General features: G+C 49.8%; 7 protein-coding genes across 7 annotated transcripts; 5 read left to right on the forward strand and 2 right to left on the reverse strand.

The window, feature by feature from the left end:
* Nucleotides 1-770: 770 nt before the first annotated feature.
* On the forward strand, nucleotides 771-1,601 carry M436DRAFT_18528 (uncharacterized protein; the record flags this gene model as incomplete). Its single annotated transcript, XM_013575120.1, has 3 exons — nucleotides 771-851; nucleotides 907-1,388; nucleotides 1,445-1,601. Coding segments are annotated over 3 exons (720 nt in total), but the record flags the coding sequence as incomplete, so codon positions are not given.
* A 442-nt stretch (nucleotides 1,602-2,043) lies between these two features.
* Nucleotides 2,044-4,275, reverse strand: M436DRAFT_60753 (uncharacterized protein; the record flags this gene model as incomplete). Its single annotated transcript, XM_013575611.1, has 2 exons — nucleotides 2,044-2,854; nucleotides 2,924-4,275. The coding sequence occupies 2 exons, from the start codon at nucleotides 4,273-4,275 to the stop codon at nucleotides 2,044-2,046; spliced, it is 2,163 nt and encodes a 720-aa protein (XP_013431065.1).
* A 722-nt stretch (nucleotides 4,276-4,997) lies between these two features.
* On the forward strand, nucleotides 4,998-6,660 carry M436DRAFT_78688 (asparaginase-domain-containing protein; the record flags this gene model as incomplete). The annotated part of the gene is made up of 3 exons (XM_013575937.1): nucleotides 4,998-5,081; nucleotides 5,135-6,349; nucleotides 6,406-6,660. The coding sequence occupies 3 exons, from the start codon at nucleotides 4,998-5,000 to the stop codon at nucleotides 6,658-6,660; spliced, it is 1,554 nt and encodes a 517-aa protein (XP_013431391.1).
* Nucleotides 6,661-8,189: 1,529 nt separating this feature from the next.
* Nucleotides 8,190-8,747, forward strand: M436DRAFT_78689 (uncharacterized protein; the record flags this gene model as incomplete). The annotated part of the gene is made up of 1 exon (XM_013575938.1): nucleotides 8,190-8,747. The coding sequence occupies one exon, from the start codon at nucleotides 8,190-8,192 to the stop codon at nucleotides 8,745-8,747; it is 558 nt and encodes a 185-aa protein (XP_013431392.1).
* An 848-nt stretch (nucleotides 8,748-9,595) lies between these two features.
* On the forward strand, nucleotides 9,596-10,618 carry M436DRAFT_38802 (uncharacterized protein; the record flags this gene model as incomplete). The annotated part of the gene is made up of 1 exon (XM_013575422.1): nucleotides 9,596-10,618. The coding sequence occupies one exon, from the start codon at nucleotides 9,596-9,598 to the stop codon at nucleotides 10,616-10,618; it is 1,023 nt and encodes a 340-aa protein (XP_013430876.1).
* Nucleotides 10,619-10,894: 276 nt separating this feature from the next.
* M436DRAFT_39051 (Nucleotidylyl transferase) lies at nucleotides 10,895-12,430 on the reverse strand (the record flags this gene model as incomplete). The annotated part of the gene is made up of 1 exon (XM_013575474.1): nucleotides 10,895-12,430. One exon carries the CDS (start codon nucleotides 12,428-12,430, stop codon nucleotides 10,895-10,897), a length of 1,536 nt encoding a protein of 511 aa, XP_013430928.1.
* A 1,362-nt stretch (nucleotides 12,431-13,792) lies between these two features.
* On the forward strand, nucleotides 13,793-14,551 carry M436DRAFT_38206 (MSF1-domain-containing protein; the record flags this gene model as incomplete). Its single annotated transcript, XM_013575316.1, has 1 exon — nucleotides 13,793-14,551. One exon carries the CDS (start codon nucleotides 13,793-13,795, stop codon nucleotides 14,549-14,551), a length of 759 nt encoding a protein of 252 aa, XP_013430770.1.
* Nucleotides 14,552-14,966: the final 415 nt, after the last annotated feature.

Raw genomic sequence — 14,966 nt, forward strand, 5'->3', positions numbered from 1 at the left:
CATGGTGTATCCCGCAGCTTCTGTGTGGAGGTTGTTGGGTGTGCCAGATCTACAAACGATTTAGAGTTGGGCCAGCGAGTCGTGAGTGTTTGCGCGCCGTTGACTTGATTCGAGGATACTGACATCGATTTTACTGCTGTCAGATCTGTGCGACGGGGTGTTACTCAGATACTGCGCTGTTACCATACGCCAAGTGCGAAAGCGGATGCTCTTCTAGGGCATGCTTGGGCCTTGTGGGCTTGCAATCTCCTACAAGAGCAGGGCTTTTTTTTGCGATATGTGAGGCAGCACAAAGGACAAGTAGGAAGGCCAGGCCGAGAAAGAGTACTGTGCACAAATCCAGGTTTGGATTGCGCCTTCCGCTGTGCCTTGTGTTTCGAATCTTCTTCCTTCGAAAGCTCGAAGTCCGTCACCAAGCATGGTGATAACGATGGCTTGAGTTTAAACATCAGATTCAGCAGTTTTTAACGGGATGGCCGTTAAAGTCTAACAGCCATGCGAGACTACATTCAGGTGAGCCTGACTCTGAAACGAGAACCCGTCATACGCCAATGCAGTCTCGATCTTTTCTCCAGAAGCTGCTTGCGGGAAGGGTGAAAGCGAAAAACAGCAGCAGCGTATATTAACTGCAGGTCCCATCGAGGAAGCATGCATCTTCGTTTCTTACCCCGTGTACGGACCGGACAATCGTTTTTTAATCTATCTCAGTCATGGAGGGCAAGCAGCTGTCTACTTTTGTCATTGCTCTTGTAAGCTTGATCGTTACGACTATCGTTGTTGCGGTCAGATGCGTCGTTCGTACATCCATTGGTGGCTTTGGTCTCGATGATTGGAACATGGTCATCGGTCAGGTATGTTTACTCCCTCTGCATTATACATAACATAAAGCAACTCACACAAGTCAAGGTTTTATTCTTCGGCACCTGCGTTTGCGTCATGTACGGATGCAACACTGGTATCGGTGTCAGAGACATCTACCTGACCGCACATGAGCTTGTCAACGCAAGACATGCCATCCTCATGTTCCAGTGCTTCTACCTCACCTCTCTCATCTTCGTCAAGAGCAGCATTTGCTTTGCTCTTCTCCGCATCACCACCAACAAAGGAATTCGCATTTTCCTTTACATCATCATCTTTCTCTCTTTCTGTTGTGGATTCATCACCATGGTCGCCTGCTTGTCCCTCTGCGTTCCTGTTTCTGCTTCCTGGACAGGCATTGGAAAATGCGTCGCACCGCTCGTTATCAAGCGGGTGGCCATTTATACCACGGTATCGTCAATGGTCACCGACTTTTCGTGTTCCATCCTTCCATTTGTCATTCTCTGGAACCTCCAGATGGACAAGAAGCTCAAGTTTACCATCGCTGCCATCCTGAGTCTCGGTTTCCTGTAAGTATCGGAATTGGAGATTGGATACAGGACAATCGACTAACAAGATCTTACAGTGCAAGTGCCGCAACAGTCGTTCGCGCCTTCTACTTTAACCGCTTCCTCGCCTCCGTCGACTACGTCTGGGGCTTCTCAGACCTTATGATTTGGTCCATCATCGAAGATCTCATCGCCATCACCATCGGCAGTGTTCCTTCCCTGAAGCCTCTGTTCGTGCGCTTCAAATGGATGGCATCGGCCTCCTCTTCTCGCCGCAACAAGAAGACCGGCGAGTACCAAAACTGCGAATCTTACAACATGCACACTCAGAGCAGAAACAAGAACCAGACTAGAGTCATCACCACTGCTGCCGAGGAAAGCGATAGCTTGAAGGATTTGGTCAGGGAAGAGGGCATTACCATGACTCAGGAGTTTAGACATGAGGAGGAGTATGAGTACCATGATAGAAAGCCCGTGGGTCCTGTTTAGAAATGTATTTTTTGGATGGGAGACTGGATTGGGATATGTGGATTTACGGTTTACGATCGCTTTATCATGAAAAGTTCTTTTGTCAAATTGTTCATGTTTCACTTCATTGGACAAATTTGGTGAGAGTGGTGACAAACAGGTATGAGTGACAGTGCTTTTGCATTCATGAATCTCAGCACCGGTACATCTACTCGATATAGCCATCTTTGTCGTCGCCATCTGGGCGTTCAGCTGAAGGACCAGAAGGACCAGATGGACCGCCGTTCGAGTTACCAGCTGAATTACGGGCATAATTCTCCCAGAAATCGCCTTGTGCATCACCTTGTCCACCATCTTGTCCTCCTTGTTTAGCTTTCTTGCTTTTCTTCTTCTTCTTTTTCTTGCCATCATTGTTTTTTTGGCCATGGTTGTCTTTTTCGTGTTGTTGATCTTGGGAATATTGCCCGCCCTGATGATAGTGCTGATCAGTTTGCTGAGAACTTTGTGCGGTTTGCTGATAGCTTTGCCCACCTTGCTGATTTCTCTGTCCACGTTGCGGATAGTTCTGTCCACCTTGCTGATAGTTTTGACCGCCTCGTCTACCGCCTCCTCGATCGTTTCGACCTCCCCGATTGTTTCGTCCGCCTCGATCGTTTCGTCCGCCTCGATACTGGCCTCCGTCTCCTCGATCTCCTCTTGGTCTGTTGTATGTATCTGTCCCACTGACATCTCTGTCAGCTTCAGACGCGGCATACTGAGTTGCGTCATCGAAAGAATGAGGAGTGGTCGTTGGGTACTCAGAAGCGGTCCCTGAAGACTGATCAGCAGGCTGCGAGAAAGACTGAGTGGAGTCGGAATACTGGTGAGCTGGCCTGGGGTCTTCGAATCTTGCGCGTTTGGGAGTGAGTTGGCCTCCCGAATCAAATCTGCGGTCTTGTCGCGGTGAAGAGGCATCAGTCATTGCAGTGTCGCCCCAGAAACGCTTGCGAGGTGTGAGAGGCGTAGAAGTAGTGATGAATCTGTTCGTGATGGGAGTGGGCGCTTTTCAGTCCATAGGCGAGCCGAGGAGCTCTGCATGTCGTTTGAACGCGGCCTCCTGAAGCCTGAGCTTTGTGGATGCTTCGGCTACCTTTTCCTGTTCAGCGTCCATAGCCTGACGTTTCTTCTCCAATTCCAACATGGCATCATACTCGAGATCAAGGTCTCGAGTGGTAATACCGGCCTTGAGTTCAGTGAACTGATGGAAGATGGGATTGGTGTGGGCTGCTTGGAGTAGGTAAAGGGGGGTCAAATCTCCTTCTTCAACGCGCGAACGTCTCCATTCGAAGGAAAAGTCGGAGTGCGAACAGCTAGATGCCAGAAACACGGCATGCTCGGGCTGGTCACGAGGGTAACCGCTACGAGTGGAAATATTGACATTCTGAAACTCGGGTGTAATGATGAGAGCGTTGCCCTTGCATCCCGGGTTAGCGCAATGGATGGTGAAATCTGCCTCGAGTCTATGGACGGCAAAAAAGATGCGGAAGAAATTCACGCCTTCGGACAGGTGGTACATCTTCATCGCCTTGACGGTCTCAGTGAGGTCCTTACCCCACAGGTTGCAATCGTCTCCTTGCTCCCAGGTCAGAACTCCATCCATAATGTGGACAAGTTCATGAGGTCTGACGGGGACGACATCCTGGGTCTCTCTTTGAGTGGTAGCGTTCACGAGATTGGCAATGAAACTGTTGGTGGCTTGCTGACTCTGGTCAAGCGCCTCCCTCCGTCTCTTAAATGTCGAGATTGTATTGCTCATGTTCAGAGTAGGCTCGTCTTTCTTGACGACCGGATCGGAGAGGCGTGGAGGAAGAGAGGAGAGCATCTCGCGGATTCGGGGCTCGTCACGTCGAACACAGTCTTGGAAGACATGGCCTGGTCGTTGACAAAAGAGACACTTCTGGTCCGGGTAAGGGTTGCAGCAGTTCTTGCTCACATGGCCTTTGTACCCGCACCTTTCGCAGTAGTAGTCCTTGCTCTCGGGCATAACCATGATTTCGACTTGCGAACTGGTGTTCTGACAGCCAGCGGTGGAATGGAGGGTCGTGTTGCACCACTTGCACCACAAGGCCTCGAGTTGTGGCGGAGGGACCTGCCAGGGAGCAGCCATGATATATCCGCTGGTACCCGCGGTGCTCGTCTCCTGCTTCTTTGAACAATACGCCGACCAATGGTCTTTGCTACCACAGAAGTCGCAATGCCTGCCATTGTTTTGATTGTTCTGCTGATTTTGGTTTTTTTGCTGGTTACCATTTTTGCCTTGTAGTGAGAAGCATTCCGATTTCAAATGGCCTTTCTTGCCACAATGAGTGCAGTTTTTGGGGTTGTTATTGTTATTGTTGTTGTTGCCGTTATTGTTATTGTTGTTATTATTATTGTTATTATTGTTCTTTTTGCGGCCCATCGTTGCCGTTATGAGTAGGGAACAAGCGTAGATATAGGTACAGTTGACGCAGCTGGATGTGATAGAAGCCTAGAGTCCTGAATTCGTTGCTTACCGACTTCTGTTTCGATCAAGAAGAATTTGCTAGCAGACAAGAGATAAGACGTAGGAGATAGGTATATCGTGTAAGAAAACAAAAACTGTTAGCGGTATAGCCTGCACATTGTAGTAGATATACAGGATGCCTGGCATTTGGCCATTCATTGACAATGAAACGTCACATCATCGCATCTGGACAAAGGATGCTGCTGCTTCGACGCGCAGAGAAATCCAATGGCGCACCTCCCGCGACGGGGCGACCTTATGGCTTTGTTCTCAGATTCTCGATCCGGCTCTTTGGCGAATGACACGTGCACTCGCGAAAGAAGAACAATGCATGGAATGTCCGAAGACAGAGAAGCAAGGTTGGTAGAGACGTCGTACTGGCTGCTTGCCGACAACGGAGCACAAAGACAAAGACGACGCGGTTAATTACCTTTATTTTACATAATAAAAAACACCTTGGCGCGCAAACTCCAGGCTTGCTCCACGTTTTGGCATTTTTTCTCCAACCTCTCCCTTTGCGACCCGGGCATGATCCTAACGTATTTTTTATGATTTTCTTCTCTTTCTATATTCTTTATTAGCGTAGCGACTGTATCTCGGTTACCTACTATCCAAACTCACGCTCATAACAAATCAAGATGGAGGCGCCCGAGACAAGAGTCCTGATCATAATCACGGGAGGTACGATATGCATGCAACCTTCCGAAAATGGTCTTGTACCGGTATGTCATGTTGACGGTGATGAACTGGAACGTCTGAGTAACCTTGCTTCTAGGGAAAGGGCTTCCTGAAGAATGGCCTCGCGCCCCGACCATCTTTCAATGATGGCTCGTACCCTGAACCACTTGAGATTGTGACCGATCAGAAAGGCACTCGCAAAGCTGTGCAAAGTCTGCGCACTCCTCCCAGCACCTACGGTCGGCAGGTCCGATACAGTGTCTTGGAATTCGATCACTTGCTTGACAGCAGCAGCATCGACGCGGAAGGCTGGGATCAAATCGCGAGAACCGTCGAACGCAACTATCAGCTTTATGATGGCTTCGTTGTCTTGCACGGAACCGACTCACTGGCCTACACCAGCAGTGCTCTCAGTTTCATGCTCCAGAACCTAGGAAAGCCTGTCATTCTTACTGGATCACAAGCGCCAATGATGCAGCTGCAGAATGATGCTCAGGACAATCTACTGGGCGCTCTTGTTATTGCAGGTCATTTCATGATCCCCGAGGTCTGCTTGTTCTTCAACTTCAAGCTCTTCAGAGGCAATCGCGCCACAAAGGTGTCAACCGACGACTTCAACGGATTCGCCAGCCCGAACATGCCACCTCTTGCTACTATCAGCAGTCTAAGAACCAACGTCGACTGGGACCTCATCTATAGACCAAGAATCGTGAACCCTTTCAGAGTGCACTCAAACCTGGATACTGCCCATGTTGCCTGTTTGCGCATCTTTCCGGGTATCAAGCCAGAGATGGTGGATCTGTTCCTGCGTACAGAAGGACTAAAGGGCTTGGTTTTGGAAACCTTTGGCGCTGGTAACACCCCTGGAGGACCGGATTCCCCAATGACTAGGATTCTGGCCGATGCCGTCAAGCGTGGCATTGTCATCGTCAATGTGTCACAGTGTCTGAGCGGCAGTGTCAGCCCACTCTACGCTCCAGCGACCTATCTTGGTCGTGTGGGCGTGGTGTTCGGCCAAGACATGACCACAGAAGCCGCTTTGACAAAGCTTTCATACCTACTCTCATTGCCTGACTCAACTCCCAAAGACGTGGCTAAACAGATGCACAACTCACTCAGAGGTGAATTGACAGAGAGAGGACGAACTCATTTCCAACATCCCACGAGCGGCACTCTGACTCCTGAGATCTCGAGCCTGACTGCGCTGGGCTATGCTATTCAAGATGGAGATGCTTTGAGCGTGAGAGACGTTGTCAGGGGTGAGAACCGCTGGCTTCTGAATGACGTGGACTACTCAGGAAACACGCCTGTTGTAAGTTATGGACAGGTAGCATACATTTTCTGAACATTGACTGACTGTGATTATAGCACCTTGCAGCAACTGGCCCCAATGTTGACGTGTTGAAAGAGATGCTCAACCTAGGCGCTAGCGTTCATCTGCGCAACCGTAATGGGCGTACACCTCTCTTTGTTGCCGCGCACGCAGGGCTTCCCAACCACGTCGAGGCTTTGAGGGAAGCGGGCGCACATTTGCACTCTGACGAGCTGGATACAGCTAAGATATTCGCAACGTCCGATCCTCATCCAGACGTGTGGAAGCTTGCTGGTGTTGACGAGCTATAGAATGCATACATGACGGACTCATCGAATAAGACATTGGCTTGTCGACAAGCTCGTGAGAGCCACAAGATCGAGCTGAAGAGTCCTCGTGGCCATCAAACAAACACTCCGAGCCTTCAAGTCGCACCGGCTGATAAGTATGTCTAATGCGAATTGACACTGCTTGAGTCATAGCCAGATTGTTATCCAAGCAGAGCTTATCGTGCCGCGAGATGGAAGATGACAATCAAAGATCCGAGATTTCTTCCATATAACCCTCCTGGACAGATTGACTTGTCAGATTTGGCATACAAACGACCCCGCGTTAGAGCTCTTTCCGTCAATAACGAGCATTGAATAAGGACAATATTCGGCTCACACACCAATGATGACCTGATTATAGAAAGAATTGTCACTAATTAGCGAACATAATCCACCTTTTTTCTTAGGACATTCACTCGTGCTATTCTTAGTCGAGAATGCTTCTCATCCGCATAAGCGTGATTAGCCGACATTCTTTACTTGCATATTTCGAGTTAAGGTCATGATATTGCAGGGTCTTGAGAGGCTTACATGTGCCGCTCGGCGAAGGATGCGGAACCCCGCTTGTTATTCGTCAACCTCAATCCTTCCTCATCACGACTTTACCTCGTAGGGATGAACCTTGGTCTCGCTTTTTCGCATTGGTATGAACATAAGCTGCCAAGATCTGACATCGAGCATTAGAAAACGAGCACGGAAATTTCGTCCTTGCAAGATTTGAAGGAATGTGTTCATTGCTCGACATGTTAGACAGAACAAACTGATTTTAGCCGCCGCCAAATGACCAACACCATGCACTTAATCTACTAATCGATAGCACACGAACATCTAGCCCCATCTGCAAGATTCTAACCAGCCTCACGAATTGTAGATCTCACCAGCGCTTATGCCTGACGGCAAACCCGGCAAGAGAAGCCACCAACACCCAAATAGTAACAATTCAGGGTGTAACTATCGCCATGAAATTCTCCGAGAAGCTATTCCGGATCTTCGCCATAGCGAGATAGATGGGTGTTGCCAGGTATCTCTGGTAAGACGCTTGCCGCATGGTGTAATGCATGGCGGCGCTTCGCATCTTTTCACCATCCATCCCGTCTTTGTCTTGCATGACATATGCATGTATTTCGCGCCAGAAAGGTAAGTTTAGCAGCAACCTTCTTCTTTCTGCTCATCTCACGTACGTACCAACACGACTTCGTTCTGGATGTTGGAAGCGGCAAGAGTTGGGTGCATTCATACATCGTATATATATACTACCTTGTCTCTGTGTTCCCATTTCGGTTCCAGTTTATCGACTCCGAATCTCTACAGAAGCACATCTCGATTGTTCTTGAGAAAAGTGGTGGCAGCACAGCATTGATTAGTCTTTTGTTCTTTCTTGCCTTGCATCGATATCATCACATCTTTGTGACCCTGTTTCTCAATTACTCTCACCTATCAATCGACTTCTACGCATATTTACAATGTCATCCAACATCGCTCGGCTGCTCTTGGCATTCTTCCTAGCCACCATGGCACTTGCCTTGCCAGCTCCAAGCACAACATCCGTCCAGAATACCGTTCCCCTCAATGGCCTTCCAGCGCCCGGCGCGCTCAACCTCAAATACATCACCCTCGGCGTAGGCACCCAAAACTACAGCTGCAGTGCCGCAGGTGTGGTCCCCGTCGCCATTGGCGCAGTCGCCGACCTCTACGATGCAAGCTTGCTCCTATCACCCGCAAAGTCTTCATTGATCCCCTCCTTCGCTGCTGTAGCTTACAGCACACATACCTGGTTCGGCCTACCTACACTGGGACACCATTGGTTCAGTGCTTCCGGTGTACCGACCTTTGACCTTGAGACTCGTGGCTTCTTGAGTGCGAAGAAGGTGGCTAATGTGCCTGCTCCTACTGGCTCGATCAGTCCCAGTGTGGATTGGTTGTTCTTGCAAGATGATGGAAGAGGTGTCAGCAAGAACCTCAAGGCAGTGTATAGAGTTGAGACTGCGGGTGGTGTTGCGTCGGCTACTTGCAGCAGTGCTGGGGTCATCAAGGTGCCGTATGCTGCTGAGTATTGGTTCTACGGTTAGGTGTTTGGGCAACAAAAGCAGGTTCGAATCACAAGCGTGGGATGGATAGTTGAGATTGGTGGTATGGTTTTCTTTATTTGGTCTGTTTCTTTTGACATAGTGGCTATGTTTTTGATTTTTTGGGTCTGTGGATTTGCGAGGCCCACTCGTTGCGAGGTGAGCTATCATACCCCCGAGGTGCGGTATAGACCATTTCTTTATAGTTTCTTTTATGACAGTAATGTTCAATCCCGAGCACTCAAGACATTTCTCAAATAAGTAGTTAGAAAACAGAAAATGTACAAAAGAAGCACAGGAAAGAGAATATTTAGAAAAGAAAAAAAAGTGGATTGATTGATTCACTATAACAACAACATACTCAACTAAAACCAAAAGATAAAAGATCCCAAAACACCGCTTTGAAGGACTTGTAAGTAATCAACTTGTGTTTCAAGCACCACTTACCTCTTTACATAGCAGGGCTTCTAGGACGGCGGCAGGCAGGGCAGTACCAGTACCTTCTGAGGGGGTTCCATTGGAGAGGGGTGTAGCAGACCTGGCAGAGGAATCTAGCACCGTAGGAGAGGACAGGGAGGTCAGAGGAGGAAATGTGGTTGCACATTTTGTTCGTGGTGTAGGTGGAATTGGTTTGTGGTTTGTGTGTTAGTTGTCTTGGTTTTGGTTGGAGATGCTGTGTTGGATGAGACATAGATTGAGAGCAGTGGGAGTATGTTTTATACGCACTCGAGGGGTCAAATATCAGGTGAGATTGGGCTGTGCGAGACAATGGACTTGTCTGGAGCACAAAGAAGATAGATCTCAGACGACATGATGAATGGAAGACAACAAAAAACAAGACAAGTTGATGAATGAAAGATAAGAGAAATCAAAGACAAGAGCCATTGTTTCCCTCTGACATCTCTTCAAGCCCGCATGTTTTCTCTTTGTCTACTTTGTGTCCTGCATTGTCTGACAGAACAAGACCCTTGTCTCAGACATACAGGCAGACATCAGAGGCATCGTGTATAGATCTCGTACTTAACACTCTCGTTGACATTTCGATCTTCAATCAAGTCCTGCCCAAAGCTAACAAGACTACTCTCTGTGTCCGAGAACAACAGCAAAACCATTACAGAAACTGCAGAGAGAGTACGTCAACAATGGCTCACCCCCAAGATATCGATATTCCAATGCCGGACTACGATCACGCTTATGCCCTCTTCCAGGCCGAACTTACCGGCGGGGACACAGACCCCGACGATGAGATGACCGATGCTCCAGTTGATCCAGCTATCCCTCTCTACAACAGGAACCCTCCTCACAGCTTTGAAATTCCTCCAGCCCACATGATCGACCTCACAAACGAACTGACAAGACCAGGTGGCCCCCTTCCAATCTCTGGCCCCTTCTTCAACGTCGACATTGGCAAAACCATGACCCTCATGCTTGAAGCCTACCAACAGAAAAACCAACGCTTCTACAGACTCAAATATGCCATCAATTATCTCAGCCAAGGCTTCAATGCCAGATGCAAATTCCCAGGTTGTACTTCTCGATGTCGAATTGTTGACCACGAGCTGAAAGTCTTGACTTGGAAGAGATTGCAGCCCGGAGGTGAGGATCACTTGCGATTCGTCATCACTGACAAAGAGCACCCAGCTTTCCTTTGCGTATCATGCAGTCACGAAAACTGGACGCCATCGTTCGAGTGGGTGCGCAGAGCTGTTGGCTTCATGCCAGACCCTGTAGTCGAGACTCAGACTTATGAGCGTTGGGCTACCCCCGAGTTCTTCTTCAGCAGACAGCGTGATGTCAACAACTTCCCAGGTATGGTTCAAGGTCCTGTTCTTTCTAGACGTGATAGACGCGCTCAGCGTAGAGGTTCGGTTTAGCTGACTTGTTGTTTTTCTAGGCGCTACTGCTGCAAATTATCTGGGCGGAATGTGCAATTACTTACTTCCGGCGATTGCTGCTGGACTTGTGTTTCGCTACGCTTGACAGACTTGTATATCAACATGAATCTGCTTTTTTTTTTTCCTCGGACAATTTCCTCCGTGCTTAGAATGTGATTTGCTTGTGAACATGCATGATGAACTAGAATGCAGGGACGTCTGATGCGCTGAAGGGTATGATGATCGTAAAATTGTTTGTTTTGCTTTTTGTGTCGTCTATGCCTCTTCTGCCTTGGGCTGCTCGCCTTCCTGACCCTTTTCCCTCAAAGCCAACTTCTCGGCCTTTTTCTCTGCAATCTTGAGAGCCTTGCGCTCGCCCTTTGTAAGCTTGCCAGAAGTGTTTTCCTGCTTCTCCTCGGGCTTCTTCTCAGTTGTGGCGTCCTCGATGGAAGCAGTGGCGTTGGGGTTGCCCTTGAACTCGAGCTTTCTGGGAGTCATGAACTCGCGCATGATTTCGTCGGTAACCTTTGAGCGACGCTCCTGGAAAGCCTCGACGAACTTTTGCAGCTCCTGGATGCAGCGTTTCTTGAGCTCGCCAGTCGAAAGGGTACCCTTGCGGTAGTTTTGTTCAATCTCCTTGAGTTCCTCATCACTCTCAAGGAAGTAAGAGAGGTAGGTATATGCAACATCGACGTCGGGGTTACCGCCGTACTTTTCGTGGTCCTCCTTTGTGGCACCGCCACCGGAGAAGGCGAAGCGGTTGACCTTCTTCTCGATCTGCTTGGAAGTATCTGACATGAAGATGGCCGAGTTAGGGTCACTAGCGGACATCTTGCCACCAGGACCCTGCAGGGCAGTCAAGAACTTTGACAGAACGAGGGCGGTCTTGGGAGCGGGGAACTCCATGCGATCGCAGTTGTCGCGCAAAAGACGGAAGTAGGGCTCCTGGTCGATGGCACATGGAATCAGGGTGGGAATAGCGGCAATGTGCTTGCGGGGACGGGCTTCGTCGTAGTTGGGAGCGCGGAAATCGCCAGCGCCGAACAGAGTAGGGTATGATGAAGCAAATGCAGCAACACACTGCTTGGCAGCGTATGCGTTGAGACCAATGTTTGTGCTGCCGTCGAAACCCATGGCACCTCTGATCTGGTTGTTTGTGAGAAGAGCCTCGAACTCGGTGATGTTCTGGTAGAAGTGGCCGCCCATGTACTCGTAGTCGGTGTAGATGAAGGTCTTCTTCAGGTCAAAGCCGAGAGCAATGATATCCTTGCAGTTTTGTTTTGCGTACTCGATGAAGTCGCCGAGAGCAGCGCCCTTTGTGATCTTGCCGTTGTTCTTGTTGCGGGTGTAGAGGAACTTCTCGTCGTCGGTCAACATGACGACGAGGGGCACGTCGAAGATGTCTTGTAGCTCCTTGGTGAAGAGGAAGGGGACAGCGTGGCCCAAGTGCATGGAGCCGGAGCTAGGGCCACGACCGGTATAGAGCAGGAAGAAGCCGTATTTCTCATAGTAGTCGAGGATCCTGTCAAAGTCGCGGTGGCTGAAGAAGAGCTTGCGGCGCATCAGACGGTGTGGAGGTTTGCCGGTGACGCGCTCGAAGCGGTCGAGGTGCTCCTGGGTCAGGGCGGGAGTGTTGAATCGCTCGCGAAGGGCCTCGTAGTCGATGGCGGTAACGTTGCCATGCTCGTCGACTCCTCCGCTGACATTGTAGGGGTCGATCTGCTGCTCCTTTGCGGCTTGCTTGATCTGCTCGACGGCAGGGGGTGCGCCTACAGCGTCGGCCGTAGCTGGCGCTCCATCGGATGATGCCATTTTGAGTGTTTCGAGCGATCAAGGAAGAGTGACTCGCTCGACTTTCTTGTCAATAACGGCTATACCCCGCTGGTCTGTGCGCCCTTTGTCCCTGCCAATTCTATACTCATCTTCACCATCCTTCTTTCCTCCATCGTCGTCTATGGCAGCACTACCAATGCCAACTCTGGCAAAGCCCAGGACCAGTTTACTGCGATACATCGACGCACTCTTTCTATGTTCCAGTGCCATGACTAATAGTGGCCTCAATGTTGTTCATCTGGGTGCCATAACCTGCTTCCAGCAGGCTGTGCCTTGCATTCCCATTCCTCTGGGCAGATCCTAGGGATCGAAAACAGCAGCGATCAAGAGGCAGAAAAGAAAGGTGAACAGTCTTATATATCTGAACACATTCGCAAGCAGCTCGCACACGACCTGTGGTGGCTCATACTAGCAATCCGGCTGATAACGATCATCGAGCGCCACGAAATAGTGGCTGGAGGGGACTATTTTACCATCTGGGCTATCATTTTTGAGGTCGTTTCTGCTTATGGCACAGTTGGTTTGTCTTTGGGCGTTCCTTACGATAATTACTCGTTCAGTGGAACATGGCACACTCTCAGTAGACTGATCCTCATCTGCGTCATGATTCGAGGAAGACATCGAGGGCTACCATATGCGATTGATTGGGCAGTGCTTTTGCCGGGAGAGGAGTTGATGGAGAAGATGGACAAGGAAGTCAATGGTAGAGGCAACAGCAAGAACGGGTCCCGAGGGTATGAGGAACAACAAAGGGTTCGAAGAGAGGAAGGAGGGTTGGAGGCTGAGGCCCAGGAACGAGGCCAAGACCCAGAGGGGCCTGAAGTCAGAAGCATACAGGAAGGTCCCTCATGAGGAGATTTTAGATTCTAGTCACTGCAAAAGTGCACAATCTTTATTGAGATTGGAGCAGTTTTCATTGGAAGCCCTGGTGATATCGGCGTTTTAAAACAGATGTGAGATAGTGACACTGCTCAGTGTGTAACAAATATCTAGCACAGTATGAACAATTGAAAATGGCATTCGATGACAAAGGATGGTCGTCGAAGCAAGCAGCAAGCGGAGACAAAGAGATGCAGCATGTGAAGATCGGCAGATGTCACGCGTGCGGGACAGGGTCGGGAGATTCGGAGGCCGACGCCGACTGGCTGGGGAACAAAAACTGACATCGTCATGCTGCTGCTGACCACGCCAACTTGAGGGGGAGCAGCCTTGCCGTTTCTGCACTGCATCAAGCATTCCACCTTATTGACCCAATTGCTTCCTTTTCTTCTTCGACTCTGTTTTGTTTCTCCATCGCTTTCATTCACCCACTGTCAATCGTCGCTCACAGCATGCAACAAGATGGTCAAATTCTACTCCACCTCGTATAGCTACGACTACTCTTTTCCCGCCGTGTCGCTGGCCTACTTTCTGCGCTACCCCAACCCATACAGCACTCACGTGCTCTCGACCGATGTCATCTCGCGCGAATATGACCCCGAAACCCAGCGCCTGACGACTGTCCGTCTGCACCTCAAGAGAAGCAAACTTCCTGCTGCCATTCTCAAGCTCCTACCACGGAGCATCATGGGTGGAGCTGAGAACGGTGACAGCCAAGCTTATATCCTCGAGACAACCGTCGTCGATGCGAAAGAAGGATGGATGGAGGCTGAGAGTCGCAACCTCGAATGGACCGGCGTCTTGAGCGTCATCGAAAAGCAGGTCTTCCGTCGACAAGGTCTCGAATCGCAACCGAAGCTCACTGCACCCGTCGATCTTTATGGCCAACAAGCATCTCAAAGGACAGACGTCACGACTACAGTCACACTACAATCACGCATCGGCGAGAACATTCGTCGCAGAAAGGCACAAAGACAGGCCGAAGCAGAGGCTGTCGAAGAGGAGGCTCCGGCCAAGCTTGGCTTCTTCAAGTCGTGGGCAGCTAGTCCCATGCAGCGATCCATTGAAGTCATCGGCCTCCGCCGCGCTGAGAAGTCACAACCCAAGGCAAAGGAGGGAATGACGGTGGTGCTCGAGCGACTGCGACAGGGCGGATTGGTCGCTGTGCTCGAAGGCATGCGTCAGGATCGCGAGCTCATGTTCGCTGGAGCGCAGGCTTGAGCGCCTTCCAACAGTCCTCGACAATAGGTTTCCGATCAATGATCTCGAGCACAGGTGAGAAGTGGACAAATTGTATCAAGAATTTCTGGCATTGCAAACAGGTTTTAGCGCGGCGTTCTGGGCTTTTTTTTTTTTTCAGCACACACACGGTTGGTATCGAGCAACACAACGACGAAGACATCAACACATGGTCTATATGCTCGCCAAGAGGGGGAAGGAAATGGTATTGGAGGGTTTAACTGTATTTTTAGCATTCACATCTTGAACGAACCAACTCATCTCCCTTTTAGTCTTGACTGACAAGGCCGTATCTTGCGGTGCCATCTTTGTGACCTTCTCAACTACCATGTGAAGATTAGCAATGTGTACGCTAATGCAATCACAAGGTCACGGACGGAAGGCGCAATGGTGAAAG

Source organism: Aureobasidium namibiae (genome assembly GCF_000721765.1).
Source record: "Aureobasidium namibiae CBS 147.97 unplaced genomic scaffold scaffold_2, whole genome shotgun sequence".
Taxonomy (NCBI): Eukaryota; Fungi; Ascomycota; class Dothideomycetes; order Dothideales; family Saccotheciaceae; genus Aureobasidium; species Aureobasidium namibiae.